Below are 15,504 nucleotides of genomic sequence, written 5' to 3' on the forward strand. Positions count from 1 at the left end.
GTGTTTATACAACTCAAATTTACATATTTATCTAACTAAATGTCATATTACTCCAATTCAATTAATCTTTTTTCCATATTAATTTATTATATTTCTTGAACTCTCATATGTCTACGTTTGAGCCGGCAGATATACTCATTTACATAACAATAAAAAGAAAGAAACTATATACTGGTACTTGACATGGATACATTTATTTACCAATTTTCCAAAATTACCCCTACAGCACCTGTCAGTAGGGGTGCTATATAAATTCATTATCCTCTCCCTCCCTCACACTCATGGTGCAGAGACTTGAGCATAGTAGGACAAAATAACTAGGCAAAACACAGTAAAACAGTTAAATAACTAAACACATTTGGTCAAAAACCCACACTTAAACCCAAATCCGTCCAGACAGGCAAAGGGAATGGTTTCCCACAATTCCTTGCAGTGCCGACCTAACAGCAGCACCAGAGTTACACCTACTTAATTGAATTAATTTGAATGAAAGTAAAATAACTGTCTGTTAACTACGTGATATTTTTAAGCTGACCTAACTAAAAAAAATGATTATAATACTTAAGTTAGATCAATGTAAAAAAGTTTATTTTTCCAACATCCATATGTGGTCTTATCACCCTCTCGTGGTGGAAAAAAGTATTATCTGAACTTCTTCATCCACTAACTCATCTTCAAATGGACACACCATGCTGCTTCACCTCTCTGTAAACAAACTAACCTTCAACTAAACCTGCTCCGGACCAGGTTATGTTCAGAGCATGAGTTGCCATTGCAACTTGACCTACCCTGAAACATACTTCCATTTCTGGAACCGAAAGCTGAGGTTATCAACTTCCTTGGCCTCAAACTTACCGTGGGAGCTAGCATAACCTGCTTTCTGGAATACACCCCAGGACGTCCATGAAAGACAACAGTGGTGGATGATCGCAGAATCATTTCCATAGTAAAGAGGAACCTGTTCACAACAGCCAACCAAGTGAACAACACTCTCCAGGAGGTAGGCGTTTCAATATCCAAGTCTACCATAAAAAGAAGACTGCATGAAAGTAGATACAGAGGGTACACTGCAAGATGCAAGCCACTCATGAGCCCCAAGAACAGGAAGGCTAGATTGGACTTTGCTTCAACTAAACCTGCTCCAGACCAGGTTACGTTTAGAGCATGAGTTGCTATGGCAACTTGACATACACTGAAAAATACCTCCATTTTTGGAACCGAAAGCTGTGGTTATCTGCTTCTTTAGTCTCAAACTTACCGTGGGAGCTAGCATAACCTGCTTTCTGGAATACCCCCCAGTACTAATGTAAACAAGAACAGTACAAACAGATTCTGAGGCATGTCATGTATGTAGCAAAAGACTGAAGCCACTTACTATCTGAAAGTGTTCTTTAATCAGTCTGGCAACATTTTGAGTTCAAAAAAAAATCTGCCAACAAAAATCTCACTGCTTCTGTCTTTTGTCTGCTATTACAGATTTTAATAATAGAAAAACAATCATTTATATCTCCAAAAATATGATAAAAAAACAGAAGAGACTTATTCTTGGTTAAAGACAGCTGCCTGGAGGAGATCAAATGTCATCTCACTTATTTCAAAAGCCAGATGTTCCTGTGTTGAGTCAGAGAAGATGTCTGCATTTCCCACTTGTCCGCTACTCTGTTGGGAGGTTTGGAGAGTGCTTAGAGTTGAATAGATGACTCTGGCTCGTTGCTCCTCTGAGGGCTGGTCTGTCCAGCAATAACTGGGCAAGGATGGCGAGTGAAGCAGGAAGTATGCAGATGACAAGTAGACTTTAGTGAACTCTTGCTTCAGATATGAAAGATCTCTCTGAAAAATATTTGACAGGCAACAGTCCATCAACAATGCCCAGCAAGCACTGGGATTTTCATTCTGACAGCATCCTCTGCAGGCCTGTGATGTTATTGCACAAACAGGCTTCTACGTTTGCTACCACACTAAATACTAAATGTGGAGATGTATTCCTCCCTGCTGAAAGAAGGGTGTGTATATCTCCTCAATAACGGAGGAGGAATAGTCACCTTCTGCGCTTTGCTCATGCCGTTTTCAGCCTCCAACCAAGCACTCTGAAAGATTTGAATGTGAGAAAACAATTACACTTCCATTCAAATACATTCAAAACTACTACAAATGAATGCATCCTATTTGCAAAGCATTTAAAGGCAAATGGGTAAACAAAGTTCTCCCTTCAGACCCTGAGAGCGTCCAGCAGGTCCGTCTGGTCCAGCAGCACAGGAAAGCTAGAGAGTATCGGACTGCACATCAGATCTGAAACAGAGACAAAGGAGGACCTGGAGATCCCGCTGAGTCGTGGGAATGTGTGGAGATCTGGTATGCGGTACCTGCGTTCTGGATGGAAACGCGGTCCATCAGCAGAGCCTCGGCCAGCAGCTGTCGGTGCAGAGCCAGGAGGTTAACGCAGCTCAGACAGTGCAGAAGAGTCTCTGGAAGCACACTGAAGGAGGAGGGAGAAAAAAGGACTTTATAATTCCATTAACTGTTTAAGTAGTAGTAAGTTTATTTCAAATCAAATCAACATTTACCTGGAAAAAGAAAATATAAGTCAATACATGACTTGGAAAATAAGATTTGAAAGGGGGTTTAAAAGCGTCTTGTCTGGGTTTGCTTCAAATCATTCCCTTAATGTTATCTGATTAAAATAACAAAAAAAAAAACACTTTGACTTCTATGAGACGACATAACAAGTGACTGATGGAACCCATTTGTTTAGAACAGGGGTCTAGAACCTGAGGTTCTGGGGCCATGTGTGCCTCATTTATCCCTCCATTGTGGTTTTGAAGAAAAATGCTAACAGTTTGAAAAAACAATAGGTTTGTCAGTCAGTTAGGTTTTAACATTTATGGTCTGTAAAAAACTTGAAAAATGGCTCCATTTATGTTAAAGATTGCAGACCCCTGGTTTAGATTATATCAACAAGACAACTATATGAAGGAAAAGAAAAGCAGGAAAGTGGAAGAGAACATCTGGGAATGGTAGAAAAATGTTGAAATTAGCGTGTTTGAAAAAAAGTGCAAACTAACGTAGACGATGTTTTTACTATCCTGTTAAAAAAGCCAAAATCTGAGTTGTATTTTGTTGAAAAATAACACATTTCTGCTATGTTGTAGAGTTAGACCAATATAGTTGCACCTAGCTTAGCATGATACAGTAAAAACCCAAAATCGCCTTCCTCTGATCACTGCAATTATTTGGACTCATGTGAGTCAGTAATGTGTGCGGCTACACCTAATAGGAATTTGTTGATCCAGCATCAGTTCCCATGATCTACTGCATGCATTGAGGCTTTGCCGTAGGCTTTTGACATTGGTCCTCCCACCATAGTTGCGTTCTGGTTCGACGATTGGTCGATTTCATCTTTACAACCAGTTTGGGCAGCCGCCTGGCATTGAGCATCTGTTGGAAAACACTGCCAGGGGCTTAGGAGGAGAGAAGGTGTACAGTTTGCACTCATCAGCACAGTTTTTCTGGCGTCATGACAACATTAGACTTTCTGATGCTCTTACATCCTCTTGAGACTGAAGTCTCCAATGTGACATCTTTGTCGTACGGAGTGCCACCATTCACTGGCAGCTCGTACGTCCTAAACACATGAAACGACATTATATGGTGTTTGTGACAAATGACTCATAGCATACGGTTATCATTTAGCTGGTATGTGTTGAAGAGTTTTGTGTTTCTACTTGTTAGAGAGTGGATTTCCAGTCTCGTCGAATAGTTTCAGGAAGGCCCAACCACAACTCAATTCTCCTTTCTCCCCTGTTGACTAAAAGCAGAGCAACATCAGACAAATATGGCTCCACAAAGTCTAATTTCCCAGTCCTGTGGCAAAAAAAATTCTCTTTTTTATTTTGCATTAACTCTTACATTTCGAATAAAAGTGACTCCAAGCTCAAAGAGGATTCCTAGATTAGGAGACACAGAGTTGCAGCGCAAGAAACAGTCTCCGTCCATTAGGACGGGCAGCAAGCCGGTCATCTGCAAAAAAATCAACAAATAAGTACTAATACTCTTTTTAGATGATGGGACATAAAACTGGTTAGACATACCTTTGGAGAAAAGCTCCATGTCTTGGGGTTCTTGGGGTTGTATGCTGCTCTGACTGTGTGGATGTTACTCAAAACCTAAAACACAAGGAGTTTAATAAGGAACATGAATTTCCACTTCTCTGCCACTGAGGCAGGACTTACTTAAAACTCTACCTGTGATCCATCGAAGGCACAGACACGGACGTGTCTGCTGAGGACCTGAACTCCGACCCCAGGAGTGGGAATCAACCTGCAACTCCACAAAGTGAAGCAAACACTGGTCTTGACCTGGCGAGCATGTACCTAGGTCAAATGAAAGCACTATTATGAGCCCCCACATCTCCACATAAACAGAGGAGAAAAAAATGGAGATGGTCACGCTCACCCTGCCGGTGTCTGGGTTCAGGAGGAGGTCTTTAAAGGAGAGCTGAGATTGGCTGAGCTCAGGTTTAATGTAGCGACTTGCCCTGTACGTTTCACCTGCGACATTACGCACATATCAAGAGCTTTGTTACTTAATCAGTTTATACACAGAAGATTCAACTGCAGCGGTGAGGAAGACTGCGGTTATCAACTGAAATGCCTTCACTCTGACTATCTTTCTGGCACACACACATCGTAAGAAATAACTGGAAGTGAATCCAAACACACAGGGAGACTGGTGAACACTTTCTATTTTATAAAATGTACATTAAGGTGAATTTTTAGAGAACTTTTCATTTCATGAAACATCGTCTACAATCGGGCAAAAACACATTAGGACAAACTGGTCACTAGTCTTGTCCGGTCCAGTTTTCTACACCAGAAAGTCGGATATCTGTGGTATTTAAAAAACAAAAAGACGGAAATAGTAGCTATTGTCAGAGTACCGTGATCTGCCCTGGTACTAAGCTCTTACTGCGTTCAAATAGTGCTGTTAGCAAAAGATTACCTTCCTCCTCCAGCAGTTTACCGAGAGTGGATGGTCTGAATCCCGGTGGAATAGCTCCCATGGCTGACAGCACATCAGTTGCATCAACCTGAAGCATGAGAAATTTCAACTTTAATTTTTAACTTTATTTTTTTAAAGCCGCGCCTGTTAGCTCTAAAAGAGGAAAACTAAATTTTTGTAGAGTTTACCTCTTTCAGAGCCTTTCTGACCGTCGACCAGTTGGAGACACTGCTGTCAAAGCAATTGAAGGACAAGCACAGATATTTGTTAGTTTGCTTTTTGACTGATTAAGTAAATGATGAAAACTATAAGAACGTTCTGTTCTTGACGGATACTCTGATTTATATCACAAAAGTTTTCTGAGATGTTCATCAAAGTTCAACTGAACCTGTTTTTGTCCTGTTCACCATTGAAGTCTTTGCCAACTTCTGCTTCTACCTCCTCATCTTCAGCTTCATCTTCTTCTTCGCTGTCTTCTTCATCGCCATTGTCTTCCTCATTGTCATCATCAACACCACAGCCAAACTAAAAGACAATGTTCACCTCCACAGTCTTTAATTTTTGTTTGCATTTCAGTTTATTCTTCTTCTCGGTGAAGAGCAAATATTTATTTAAATATCTAAAACTGTATAAATCTGAGTGAAGGTGTCTGAAATGGACCATGTACCTTCAGAAATGTCTTTGGAACCACTCCTCTGTTGCCTTTCGAGTCCTGAGCGAGCCACCAACCATCCACCGTCTTTCGGATGATCCTCAACACCTCTCCTCTCTGAAAAAGAGACAGCAATAAGACTTAAGGTTTTTGTTGGCCAGGAGCTACGTACAAAACACATTTTCACAGAAGCACATTTTTAAACACTGAATTAAATGAGGAGAATATGATTTTACAACATTAAAAAGGCTATAAATCTAAAAGCATGTTGATGGAAAACCTATTAAGATGGATCGTCTTTCATCTCTTGTGCTATCCTAGACACTTTAACATTGGGAGTTGGATCATCTAGACCCACTAGACTGTGCTCTGAACCTTTTTTCTTCATTGATTTGTCATCTTCACTGGTGTCCATGGATTACATGAAATCTTTCCACCTTTATCCACCTTTGTCATGGTAGGGAGGACATGTCAATGGTAAGCTTGACCCCATAGGATAGCACAAAGGTTAAACAAAGTACAACTATTTGCCATGAAGTGGCTATGGCTCCATCTTCTGATTTTATCAAGTACTGCATTCAAATAACATTCAACATTCAAATAACACTAATGCTCCAATTTTGCCAAGAATCAACACATAAGCAGTTCATTTAAAAGGTGCCTGGAAAGTGAAATAAGTTTTTATATTGCATGCATACATTGACACACAATTTAAGCTGATGTTCTTTTGCTACATTACTTTTAAAAATGCAAAGAAAGAAAAAAACAAATTCATAAAATTAGCTTCAGTCTTTCTGAAAAGGGGGGATTTACCTGAACTGACAGATCTCCTTCCTCTTCTCCTTTGAAATCACTCAGGACAGTGTAGATCCAGAGGTCTGATTGTAATGGTGGCTTTACAGCCTTTTTATCATCTGAGTCTTCATCACTGTCATCATCACTACTGCTTTCCTCATCTTCATTAGCCTCCCTTTGACTCTCATCCTTTGAAACGTCACTGTAGAATAAGACAAGATAGGAAGTTTAAGTTTTCCATCACACACACACAAATATCTCTGGTTCTGGGAGACTCTTGAAGTCTCAACAGCAGCAGGGATAATTGCAAATGGAACTTCTTGTAAAAAATGATGAGTCTGGAATTTGTTTCTCTATATTCTGCTGGAGCTGACCCGGTGTCACGACTGGGTCCAGGTGGTGAAAGATCCAGAGAAAGATCATTCAGACGCTCCACGATTTTCTGCAGCCGTCGCTCTTCTTCCTGTTTCCTCTGATCATAGTTACCCACAGGAGCTGGCTCCTCGGCCTGCAAAACAGTACATCACATTATAAAGTGACATCACTGACTACTTAGACTGTTGTCTTACTTTGCTGCACCTATTATCCCTTGTGCTATCTTAGATGACCCCACCCTTACATTGACGTGTTCTCCCTACCATGACAAAGGTGGATAAAGGTGGAAAGATTTCATGTAATCCATGGACACCAGTGAAGATCACAAATCATTGAAGAAAAAAGGTTCAGAGCACTGTCTAGTGGGTCTAGATGACCCAACTCCCAATGTTAAAGTGCCTAGGATAGCACAAGGGTTACAAATGACAGTTGGAGGCATATGAACCTTTGTGAGCTTTTGCAAAGTCTTTAGTGTCTTCTCTGCTGACATCTGCAGATCTTGACATCTGTTGGGAAATATAAATGCAACACAAGTTTAATTTAACACTTCTTGTTTGCGATAGTACATTTAAACTGAGAGTTTCTTTAAGTATTAATTTACTCTAATAAAAAGAGACAAAGAACTGTAAAATCCAACAATAAAATTGTATTTAAAGCAACATCAATATCCATCCAACTATAAAGATCACCACTGAAGGTAAAAATATGTATAGAGAAAATCTGGACAGACTTCCAGCCTTAAGAAGAGCAGAAACGATGTGATCCAATGATATTTTGAGAAGCTCCTAGTTAATTTGCTATTTATTGTGAAAGCTTTCACAGACGTGTTTCTTGAAAGCATAATGTTTACATTTTTACATGTATAATGGGTGTGGACTCTGTTGTGTACTTAAGATAACAGTGACAAAAAAAGTTAACATTTATAGTTGGAATTACAGTTTTTAGTTTTATAGCTATTTGCTCTTGTTTGGCTAATGAACAGACACTGCTTTTTGGAAGCAATGAAACTAGTATAGAAACGATTCATACCTTCGAAAAGCCTCTTCATTAGATCCAACCTTACTTTGCACATCCTTTACCAAATTATCGACCTGTTTTAGGAAAAAAAATTACAGAAATTGTGAGTATGTTTAATTGTATGGTATATGATTTTTGAATAATAATATCTCGGTTGCTTAATTCAATGATCTGATCAGTGGATGCCTTCTAGCTTTTCAATGATAAAATATTTCTTTGTGCTATTATTCACATCTGCCTGCATCTCCGTTGCTTAAATCGGACTTGTTCAAAAGCACAAGTTTACAGGGGTTTACTTTACATTTGCCTACCTAAAAATGCAACATCTAGGCTTCAAATCAAGATTTATTTCTTCTTACCCTGCCCAACACTGCTTTTTACGGTTAGTTTATTGTACACGAGAGGGTGCTATTATAAAACACACCTGCTTTTTTAGTTCATCCACTTCTCTCTGGACAAGTTGTAACGGTCCTCTTCTTTTAAGCGGCATCTAGGCTCTATTTTGGGTCTGAAGAAAGTCTCATTTGTTAGCCAAACGCCTAGCTTGCTAATATGACGCCAGAATCACTAGTTGCTAGGCAACATACTTTTGTGTAAATCGTTAAAAAATGTTACGTATTAATATTTTATGTATTAAAAGTATATTTTTATGTATTACGCATTGTTTGAATACTAAAGATAAGCTTTGTAAAACTAGAAACAAATGCAAAAATATCTGAAACGCGACTATCCCTGCTTCAGTAACAAGTAAATAATGCGCAGTTACCGCCCCCCAGTGGCCTGGCGTGAAACATGGCCAAAAAATGTAAGCAGCTGTAAGAAAAGCTGACGTTACACGAATTTAAAATGAACCTTTCTAAAAGTTTTCTTTACTGGAAAAAAAATAATTTCATATAGCATTTTTTAAACAAAAAAACCACAGTGATGTTTTTGGTAACTACAACGCCATTACTGAGCTTTCAATTGAAATAAATAATGTCCTTATTGAAAGTGTTACAGAAATCCAATTTTTAGGGGTTGTTATCGACGACAAATTGAATTGGAAGCAACACATCAGACACATACAAACTAAAGTCTCAAAAAGTATTTCAATGATAGATAAATCTAAATATATATTAGAATACGACAGTATATATTTATTGTACTGCACCTTAATAGTACCATATTTCACCTACTGTATAGAAATTTGGGGGAATAATTGTAATACCTCACTACATCCTCTTTTTTACTTAAATAACGAGCCATCAGAAATGTACATAAAGCCGGATATCTTGATTTATTTAATTTATTTCATCGATCTGGACTTTTAAAACTGTATGACCTTGTGGATTTTTACACTGCACAACTTCTCTACAGAGCTAGTCGGGAATCATTACCATTCAATATCCAAAAACAGTTCTTAGGAAGCTACAAACTGAGAAGATTTAGGAACTTTAGGATCAAATGGATAAGAAAAACAAAGAAAAGTTTCTATGTGTCGGTGTGTGGAACTAAACTTTGGAACGGGTTAAGTAATGAACTTAATCTTCAAATATCCAACTATTGAAGAATAGGTATAAAGAAACTTTGAATTCACAATATGAAGATAAGAGGAGTTAAGGATCAACACGTGTGTGAATAATTCCAAATATATGTGTGAACTTGACTGTGGTGAAATAATCATTACAACCAATGAGTATTAATGTGCAAAAATGATTACTAAAATGTTTGAATTACAATCAATAAGCTATTGATTTTCCTTACTTGATATGCAATGTGCAGCAATAATTACTGGTTTAATGTGATAATGTGTTCTAATAATAATCAATTGTTATTACATAATGGTTACCGTTACTGTTTACTGAAATCAAGAATGAATGTTTTCTGAAGATATTCAATCATTACTAGACACTGGATATTGTTCCTTGAAAAGAATCTATCGGATCAGAACTTGATTACAAAAACTATAAAACTATAAAATGAATTAACTCAATAGGGGTTTTTGGCTTCTTTCCACTCCTTTTCAGGCAATAAATCAAGCTCTACTTGACTTTAGTTAATCACTGTATTTATTTAAGCAAATGTGATTTAAGTGAAGTTTTGATTTTTTTTTTTTCTGTCTTTTTAATCTATGCATTTCAACATTTACGTAATGAGTTTGATAAATATGTGTAAATTATATATTGCTTTGACTAAAATGCTTGAAATAAATCAAAAAATCAAAATCAAAATCAATCAAATCGACGTTATTTTTGAAAAATCATTCATGTTTTTAGAATATCTAATTATTTACAAATATTCACTTCAGCCATTTTGGTCTAAATTTAAAATACTATATTTCAACATATTCAGTTTTTTTAAGCATTATTTTAGCTTACATTTGTTGGGGGGAGGGGGATTGTTTGGCCTTTTATAATTCACCGTCCTCACCTTTAATTGTGTGCGCATGCGCAAAATGACAGTTGTGTAAGTCTTTTTTTAAATGACCATAGGGGGCGCACTTCAACTGTTGTGAAACGTGTTGTAGTCAGGTTTACTTCGTTAGTTTCAGTTTTTTATAGATAGAAAGTGGACAATTGAATAATTAGAATATATTGGGTCACTTGTCAGTCTTACTGTCCATTATTTGTGGCAATGAAAATTATTTGAATATTTAATCCATTTGAATACTCTCACTTCTACGACCTATTTTCTTCCAAAAATTCTACTTTACGACTCCGTAGGTGTACTTGAAAGCAGCAAATAGTAGGTGGTACGTCGTTTCACAGTCCCACGTGTTGTTATTTTCTTGACATGGCTGCCCCCATAGCTCTCATTCAAGGTGCCAGCAGAGGACTGGGGCTTGCGTTCTGCAAACATATATTAAAAAACAACCAGTTCGCTTCCGTAATAGCGACTTGCAGAAACCCGGACGGGGCAGACGAGCTGCGTGGATTGATTGGACAACATCCGGCCAGACTCACGATGTTGAAGCTGAACGTGAACCAGGAGGATGATATCCGTGGAGCCGCAGAGCAGGTGAAGGAGGCCTTTGGGAGGCTTGATCTTCTTGTCAACTCCTCTGCTATGCTTCACCCTTCCGGAAAAGGAGAGACCAGCCTGAGGGACGTTTCTGCACAGGTACAGTACTGTACTCAAAAGGGCCATGCAATGTGAATTTCTATCATGATTCATTCATGAAGGGTGGAGGAAGGGAGGGAGCCCAATCAGTCATATAAAAAAACTAAACAAATGCAAAACAATAAAAGAAAAGATTGCTCTCTTATGAGTTTCCTTTATGACAATTGAAACTTTGCTTTTCAGGGGATCGTTTCCACTTTGACAACCAACACAGTGGGTCCCTTGGTCATGGCCAAATATTTCTCCCCCCTCCTGCAGAAGGGTGCTGGCGGTTTTGGTCAACAGCCTTCAGAGAAAGCAAAGCAGCACAGCGGCATCATAGTCAACATTACAGCCAAAGTAGGCTCCATTGGAGACAATGGTATCTACCACACGCATGTGTCTCTGAAGCCCTTTCTGTGGGTGTTTTCTATCTATGCAAACTTTGAGCAGAGAGAAAAAAAAAACAATGACTTCCTTCTGATCAAGTATTATTTTTCTCTTCCCAGGACTTGGAGGCTGGTATAGCTATCGAATGTCCAAAGCAGCTCTGAACATGGCCACCAGGAATTTGTCCATAGAGCTGGGCCGCAGTCGACCAAAGGTGTCATAGCTTTACTGTTTTACCTAAAAAAAAATCATCCATATATGCAGATTAAAAACTATTGGAAAAACACAAATGAAACGTTTAAAAACCAAAGGTAGGTTATTAAAAAAATAAGAAATAGCTTCCCATTTGTCAAAAAGCAGCCACTAACTCTTATTTCTGATTGCCTTTTAATTAACAATGGAATCTAAAGGTGCAATATATTTACTTTAAATATGTATTTCCAGACATTTTCACTTTGGAGTTTCTTATCCACCCCATAATATCAGAGCCATGTTAGCCAATAACAGAATACATCCCAAACTTAAGAAAACGAAAAATAAAATAAAATAATTTGTTACAATGCACATTGCATGCTGTAATATTCATAGTACCAATCTAAAAACTATAAAACTTGTTTGAAATTTGCTGAATACTACTGTTACAAAATGAAAGGAAAAATATTTTTAAAGTTTGTTTTTTATTTTTATTCCAATGCAGGTCATAAGAAAATGTTAGTGAAAGACCTTAAGCTGATTATTTCAGGAAGGTGATGATGATTTCGCTGTTCGCATCGGATGTGTCAGTTTTTGTTTACTTTGCACAGTTTAAATGACTGGATTCCTTCAATTGGCGCCCAAGTCTCCTCAGAGATGTTGTATCTGCAATCGTGATCCTTGACAGACTTATGCTAGCAAAGGTCAACTGCTTTTTGGGGCACAAGACTTCTGCATCCTTCAGCATTTTTCAATAAGTTCACCATCCGAAAATGTTTTGGATGTTTGCTCCAACTTGTTTGCAATAAGGTATCTAGGTGTCACTGCTCTATCACTGACATCACGCTGCAGTAAAAGCAGATGGTTGTTCTTTCAGTCCAGCTAATAGTTAGTAAATCTTCTCTTTTCTTAACTGCAAATGGTGAAGCTTTTTCTTTGTGATGAGTCTCATAGTGATGCTGAAAGTTATATTCTTTGAGCACTTTTTGATGACATACCAAGCATTCAGGTTTTGCATTCAGTTCCGTGAACAAATAAAACATTTATTTTCCTGGAAAGCTCACTTTCACTCCACTTCAACCTTTTTTCCTTTTTGACAACATTTTGGTCATTATGGTGTCACAACTGATCATTCTTATAGCAACATAACAGCGATGAGGCTAGCGCAGAACCAAATAACCTCTTATCCAGACACAGAGCTGTTAGGTTTCGCTTTTGGCACGTTCAAAGATATGCTGTTTCACCTGTTTTGCTTTTCCTTTACTCCCCCTAGTGGCAGATTTGCGCATTTCAGTTATGTCTTTAAAAAATCATAACTCGCCACAGGAATGGACTAGAAACGTGCTTTCTTTTTTAAACATCCTTATAATTTTTACTCTTCATGACTGGGCCGGATTGAACCATCTTGCGGGCCGGATACGGCCCACAGGCCGTATGTTTGAAACCCCTGATCCAGTGGGTCTAGGATAGCACAAGGGTTTAACACAATCCCTTCATTTCGTGGGTTAGTAAGTAATTGGACAATTGACTTCCATGCTATTGCACGGGCAGGTGTGGGCAATTCTCTTGTTATGTTATTATAAGTGAAGCAGATAAAAGGCCTGGAGTTTGCATTACTTAACATGAAATGAAGGGATTTTGTTTAAAAAATGCTTTAGTTTTTCACATTTTTATCTAATCTTTTTGTTCAACCCATGGAATAAAAGCTGAAAGTCTGCACTTCAGTGGCATCTGAGTTTTTTTATTTAAAATTCACTGTTGTAATGTACAGAAACAAAATTAGAAAGAATGTGTCTCTGTTCAAATATTTATGGTCCTGACTGTAGATGTGTTGGACTTTGGTGCAACTTGCGACTGAGAAGTCTCTGATGTTAACAGACAAACTTTCATCAACCCAAAGAAATGCATCCCTTTTATTTAGATTTATAATTCGGAAAGTATTTCAGGATGTATGCTGTAGGTTTGGGTATAGTTTAGCTGTGATCGCTGTTGCGCTTAAGGAAATGGTCAGATAATAGGAGCTTAAAGGTGGGATTGCGTACATTGTTGTTTAAAAATGTCAAATGATATTGTGTGTGGGCAGATTTTCATGGCAGATCTCATATTTGCAGTATGGAGGAGCACCAAGCCATGCTCTTGATCCGTATATCTCACCCAGCAAGTCCGCTTTTTTATGCCTGCACCTTTCTGTCTGCACACAAGGCCAACGTCCCCTTAAATCCACTCCTTGTGGGACTAACATATGATATGTTCAATGAGATTGACTTCATGTCTTTTATTTAAAAAAAAAATCAAATGACAATTGTTTTCTTATTCCATACCGTATATTCAGTAAAGTCTTAGATGATGCATTTTTAAAATTTTGCATCATAAATGCTTATTGCTGTTATTTACCTTATTTTGTTCTTCTTTCAGGTGGTTTGCGTGTCTTTACATCCAGGTACCGTGAACACAGAGCTCTCCAGGCCTTATCACAAAAATGTTCCAAAGGACAAGTTGTTTAGTTCTGAACAGTCTGTGAGCTGTTTAATGAGCATCATAAACTCACTAAGTATTGAAAAAACTGGAAAGGCATACAACTGGGATGGGACCGAACTTCCTTGGTAGAAAAACAAAGTCGGAAAACCAAAAGAGAAGTTACGCTTCTTGAACTGACTGTATAAGATGAGTGTCCTGAGATGAGCTGGATGTCTCAAATAACAGAACTGAAACAGGCTCTGAGTAGAAAATAAATAAACCTTATGTTCTGCCTTAAATATAATAAATGTCCTAATCTTGTTTCTATTCCTTTTGCTTAAAAAAAAGAGCAAAGGATTTTATACTAAACAGAAATACAAAACTTTGAATGGATAAGAAACATGCCTCAGTGACCCCACAGAAAATATACAGTCTCTAATGTTTATCATCTGAAATACTTTGGAAGAATGGGGAGAAAGCTGCATGGTTTATACTGTTACACGCCATCTAGACCTACAGAATAATTAAAAGTACAAACTGAGATTTTCTGTAAACCCCCGATACCTCGTTTTAAAAGTTTTTTTATAGAATGTATGCTGTTTAATTTTTATATTTGTAATCATTACATTTATGCAGTCCTGTGACTCACCAAAAAGTCGAACAGAATCATGTATTTGCATAAGAAACCATTAAAATATGCTGGAGGTTTGAAGTATTTGCTTGGTCATTTTACTAAAAATATGTTTGAAATAGGACTAGTGACAAAGAGGAACTTCCTTGAAAGGCAGCAAATGTTTCTGTTTGCAAAGATCCAAAGTGTGCTTTTACATTTCTGTGGAATAGGATTTGGTGTGACATCACAGTCCAACTTTGGTGGTTTCCAAACAGACGGTAACAACATTTAAAGTTTAACTTATTTCAATATATCAGATTTAAATATTGTTTAAGTAGGAGATATTCTCCCAGCAATTTTTTCTTACACTAATTGGCGTGATTGTTGTGCTTGTGCATGCCATGTGTGCAGCAGACATAGTAAGCTGGGGCTAATTACCAGGGTTGTCACTGCACTCAATCCTGTTAAAGGATGTTTGGATCTTACTGACCTGATTCCCACATCCTTTGGGTTACGGGTAAATACATTGGATTTCCAAAACATTCATTTCTGTCCTTGAACAGTTTAATAGTACATATATCTTTACCTAATGATTGTGTGGCATCAGATATAAAACATAATTCATAACTGCAACTATTTATTGTTTTGTCAATCTAGCTGTGCTTTTGCAAAACCTCATATTCAATCATCTTGCCCCAAATATCAGGACCTGATTTAGCCTGCCTCACTATGGAGTGCAGTTATCAGGGGGGGAAGTCTAAGTGTGCTGACAGTTTGGGGTGTCATATCCCTCCACTCTTCCTCGCGCTACATCCTCTGCATTTACCGGGCTTGGGACAGGCACAAACGGTTTGTGCCTTGTTTGTGCCGTTATTTTTTTTATGTCTGTACAATGTGTCCATCTGTCCATCCTAGTGTTTTTTTAGTCTTTTACTTT

General features: G+C 37.9%; 2 protein-coding genes across 6 annotated transcripts; one reads left to right on the top strand and one right to left on the bottom strand.

The window, feature by feature from the left end:
- Nucleotides 1-1,371: 1,371 nt before the first annotated feature.
- Nucleotides 1,372-8,614, bottom strand: nphp1 (nephronophthisis 1). 4 transcript variants are annotated; one of them, XM_078932504.1, is made up of 20 exons: nt 8,262-8,614; nt 7,850-7,911; nt 7,266-7,326; nt 6,820-6,953; nt 6,464-6,647; nt 5,666-5,767; nt 5,387-5,523; nt 5,187-5,226; nt 4,999-5,086; nt 4,453-4,547; nt 4,242-4,370; nt 4,089-4,163; nt 3,907-4,017; nt 3,723-3,805; nt 3,546-3,622; nt 3,362-3,458; nt 2,364-2,479; nt 2,216-2,289; nt 2,043-2,087; nt 1,372-1,830 (listed from the first exon to the last, which is right to left on the bottom strand). In XM_078932504.1, exons 1-20 carry the CDS (start codon nt 8,325-8,327, stop codon nt 1,540-1,542), a joined length of 2,067 nt encoding a protein of 688 aa, XP_078788630.1. In that variant the 5' UTR covers nt 8,328-8,614; the 3' UTR covers nt 1,372-1,539. The 4 variants fall into 4 exon arrangements, with proteins under 4 accessions (XP_078788630.1, XP_078788631.1, XP_078788628.1 ...); XM_078932505.1 differs by having other exon boundaries at nt 2,364-2,476; nt 3,359-3,458; XM_078932502.1 differs by having other exon boundaries at nt 5,187-5,229.
- Nucleotides 8,615-10,517: 1,903 nt separating this feature from the next.
- On the top strand, nt 10,518-14,666 carry zgc:65997 (C-signal). Of its 2 annotated transcripts, none has more exons than XM_078932506.1 (4): nt 10,518-10,936; nt 11,120-11,297; nt 11,425-11,519; nt 13,609-13,848. In XM_078932506.1, the coding sequence occupies exons 1-4, from the start codon at nt 10,610-10,612 to the stop codon at nt 13,741-13,743; spliced, it is 735 nt and encodes a 244-aa protein (XP_078788632.1). In that variant the 5' UTR covers nt 10,518-10,609; the 3' UTR covers nt 13,744-13,848. The 2 variants fall into 2 exon arrangements, with proteins under 2 accessions (XP_078788632.1, XP_004077326.1); XM_004077278.5 differs by lacking the exon at nt 13,609-13,848 and adding an exon at nt 13,913-14,666 and having other exon boundaries at nt 10,541-10,936.
- The last annotated feature ends 838 nt before the right edge of the window (nt 14,667-15,504 follow it).

This window comes from Oryzias latipes, chromosome 15 (genome assembly GCF_053564925.1).
Source record: "Oryzias latipes strain Hd-rR chromosome 15, Olatipes_Hd-rR_3.1".
Taxonomy (NCBI): domain Eukaryota; kingdom Metazoa; phylum Chordata; class Actinopteri; order Beloniformes; family Adrianichthyidae; genus Oryzias; species Oryzias latipes.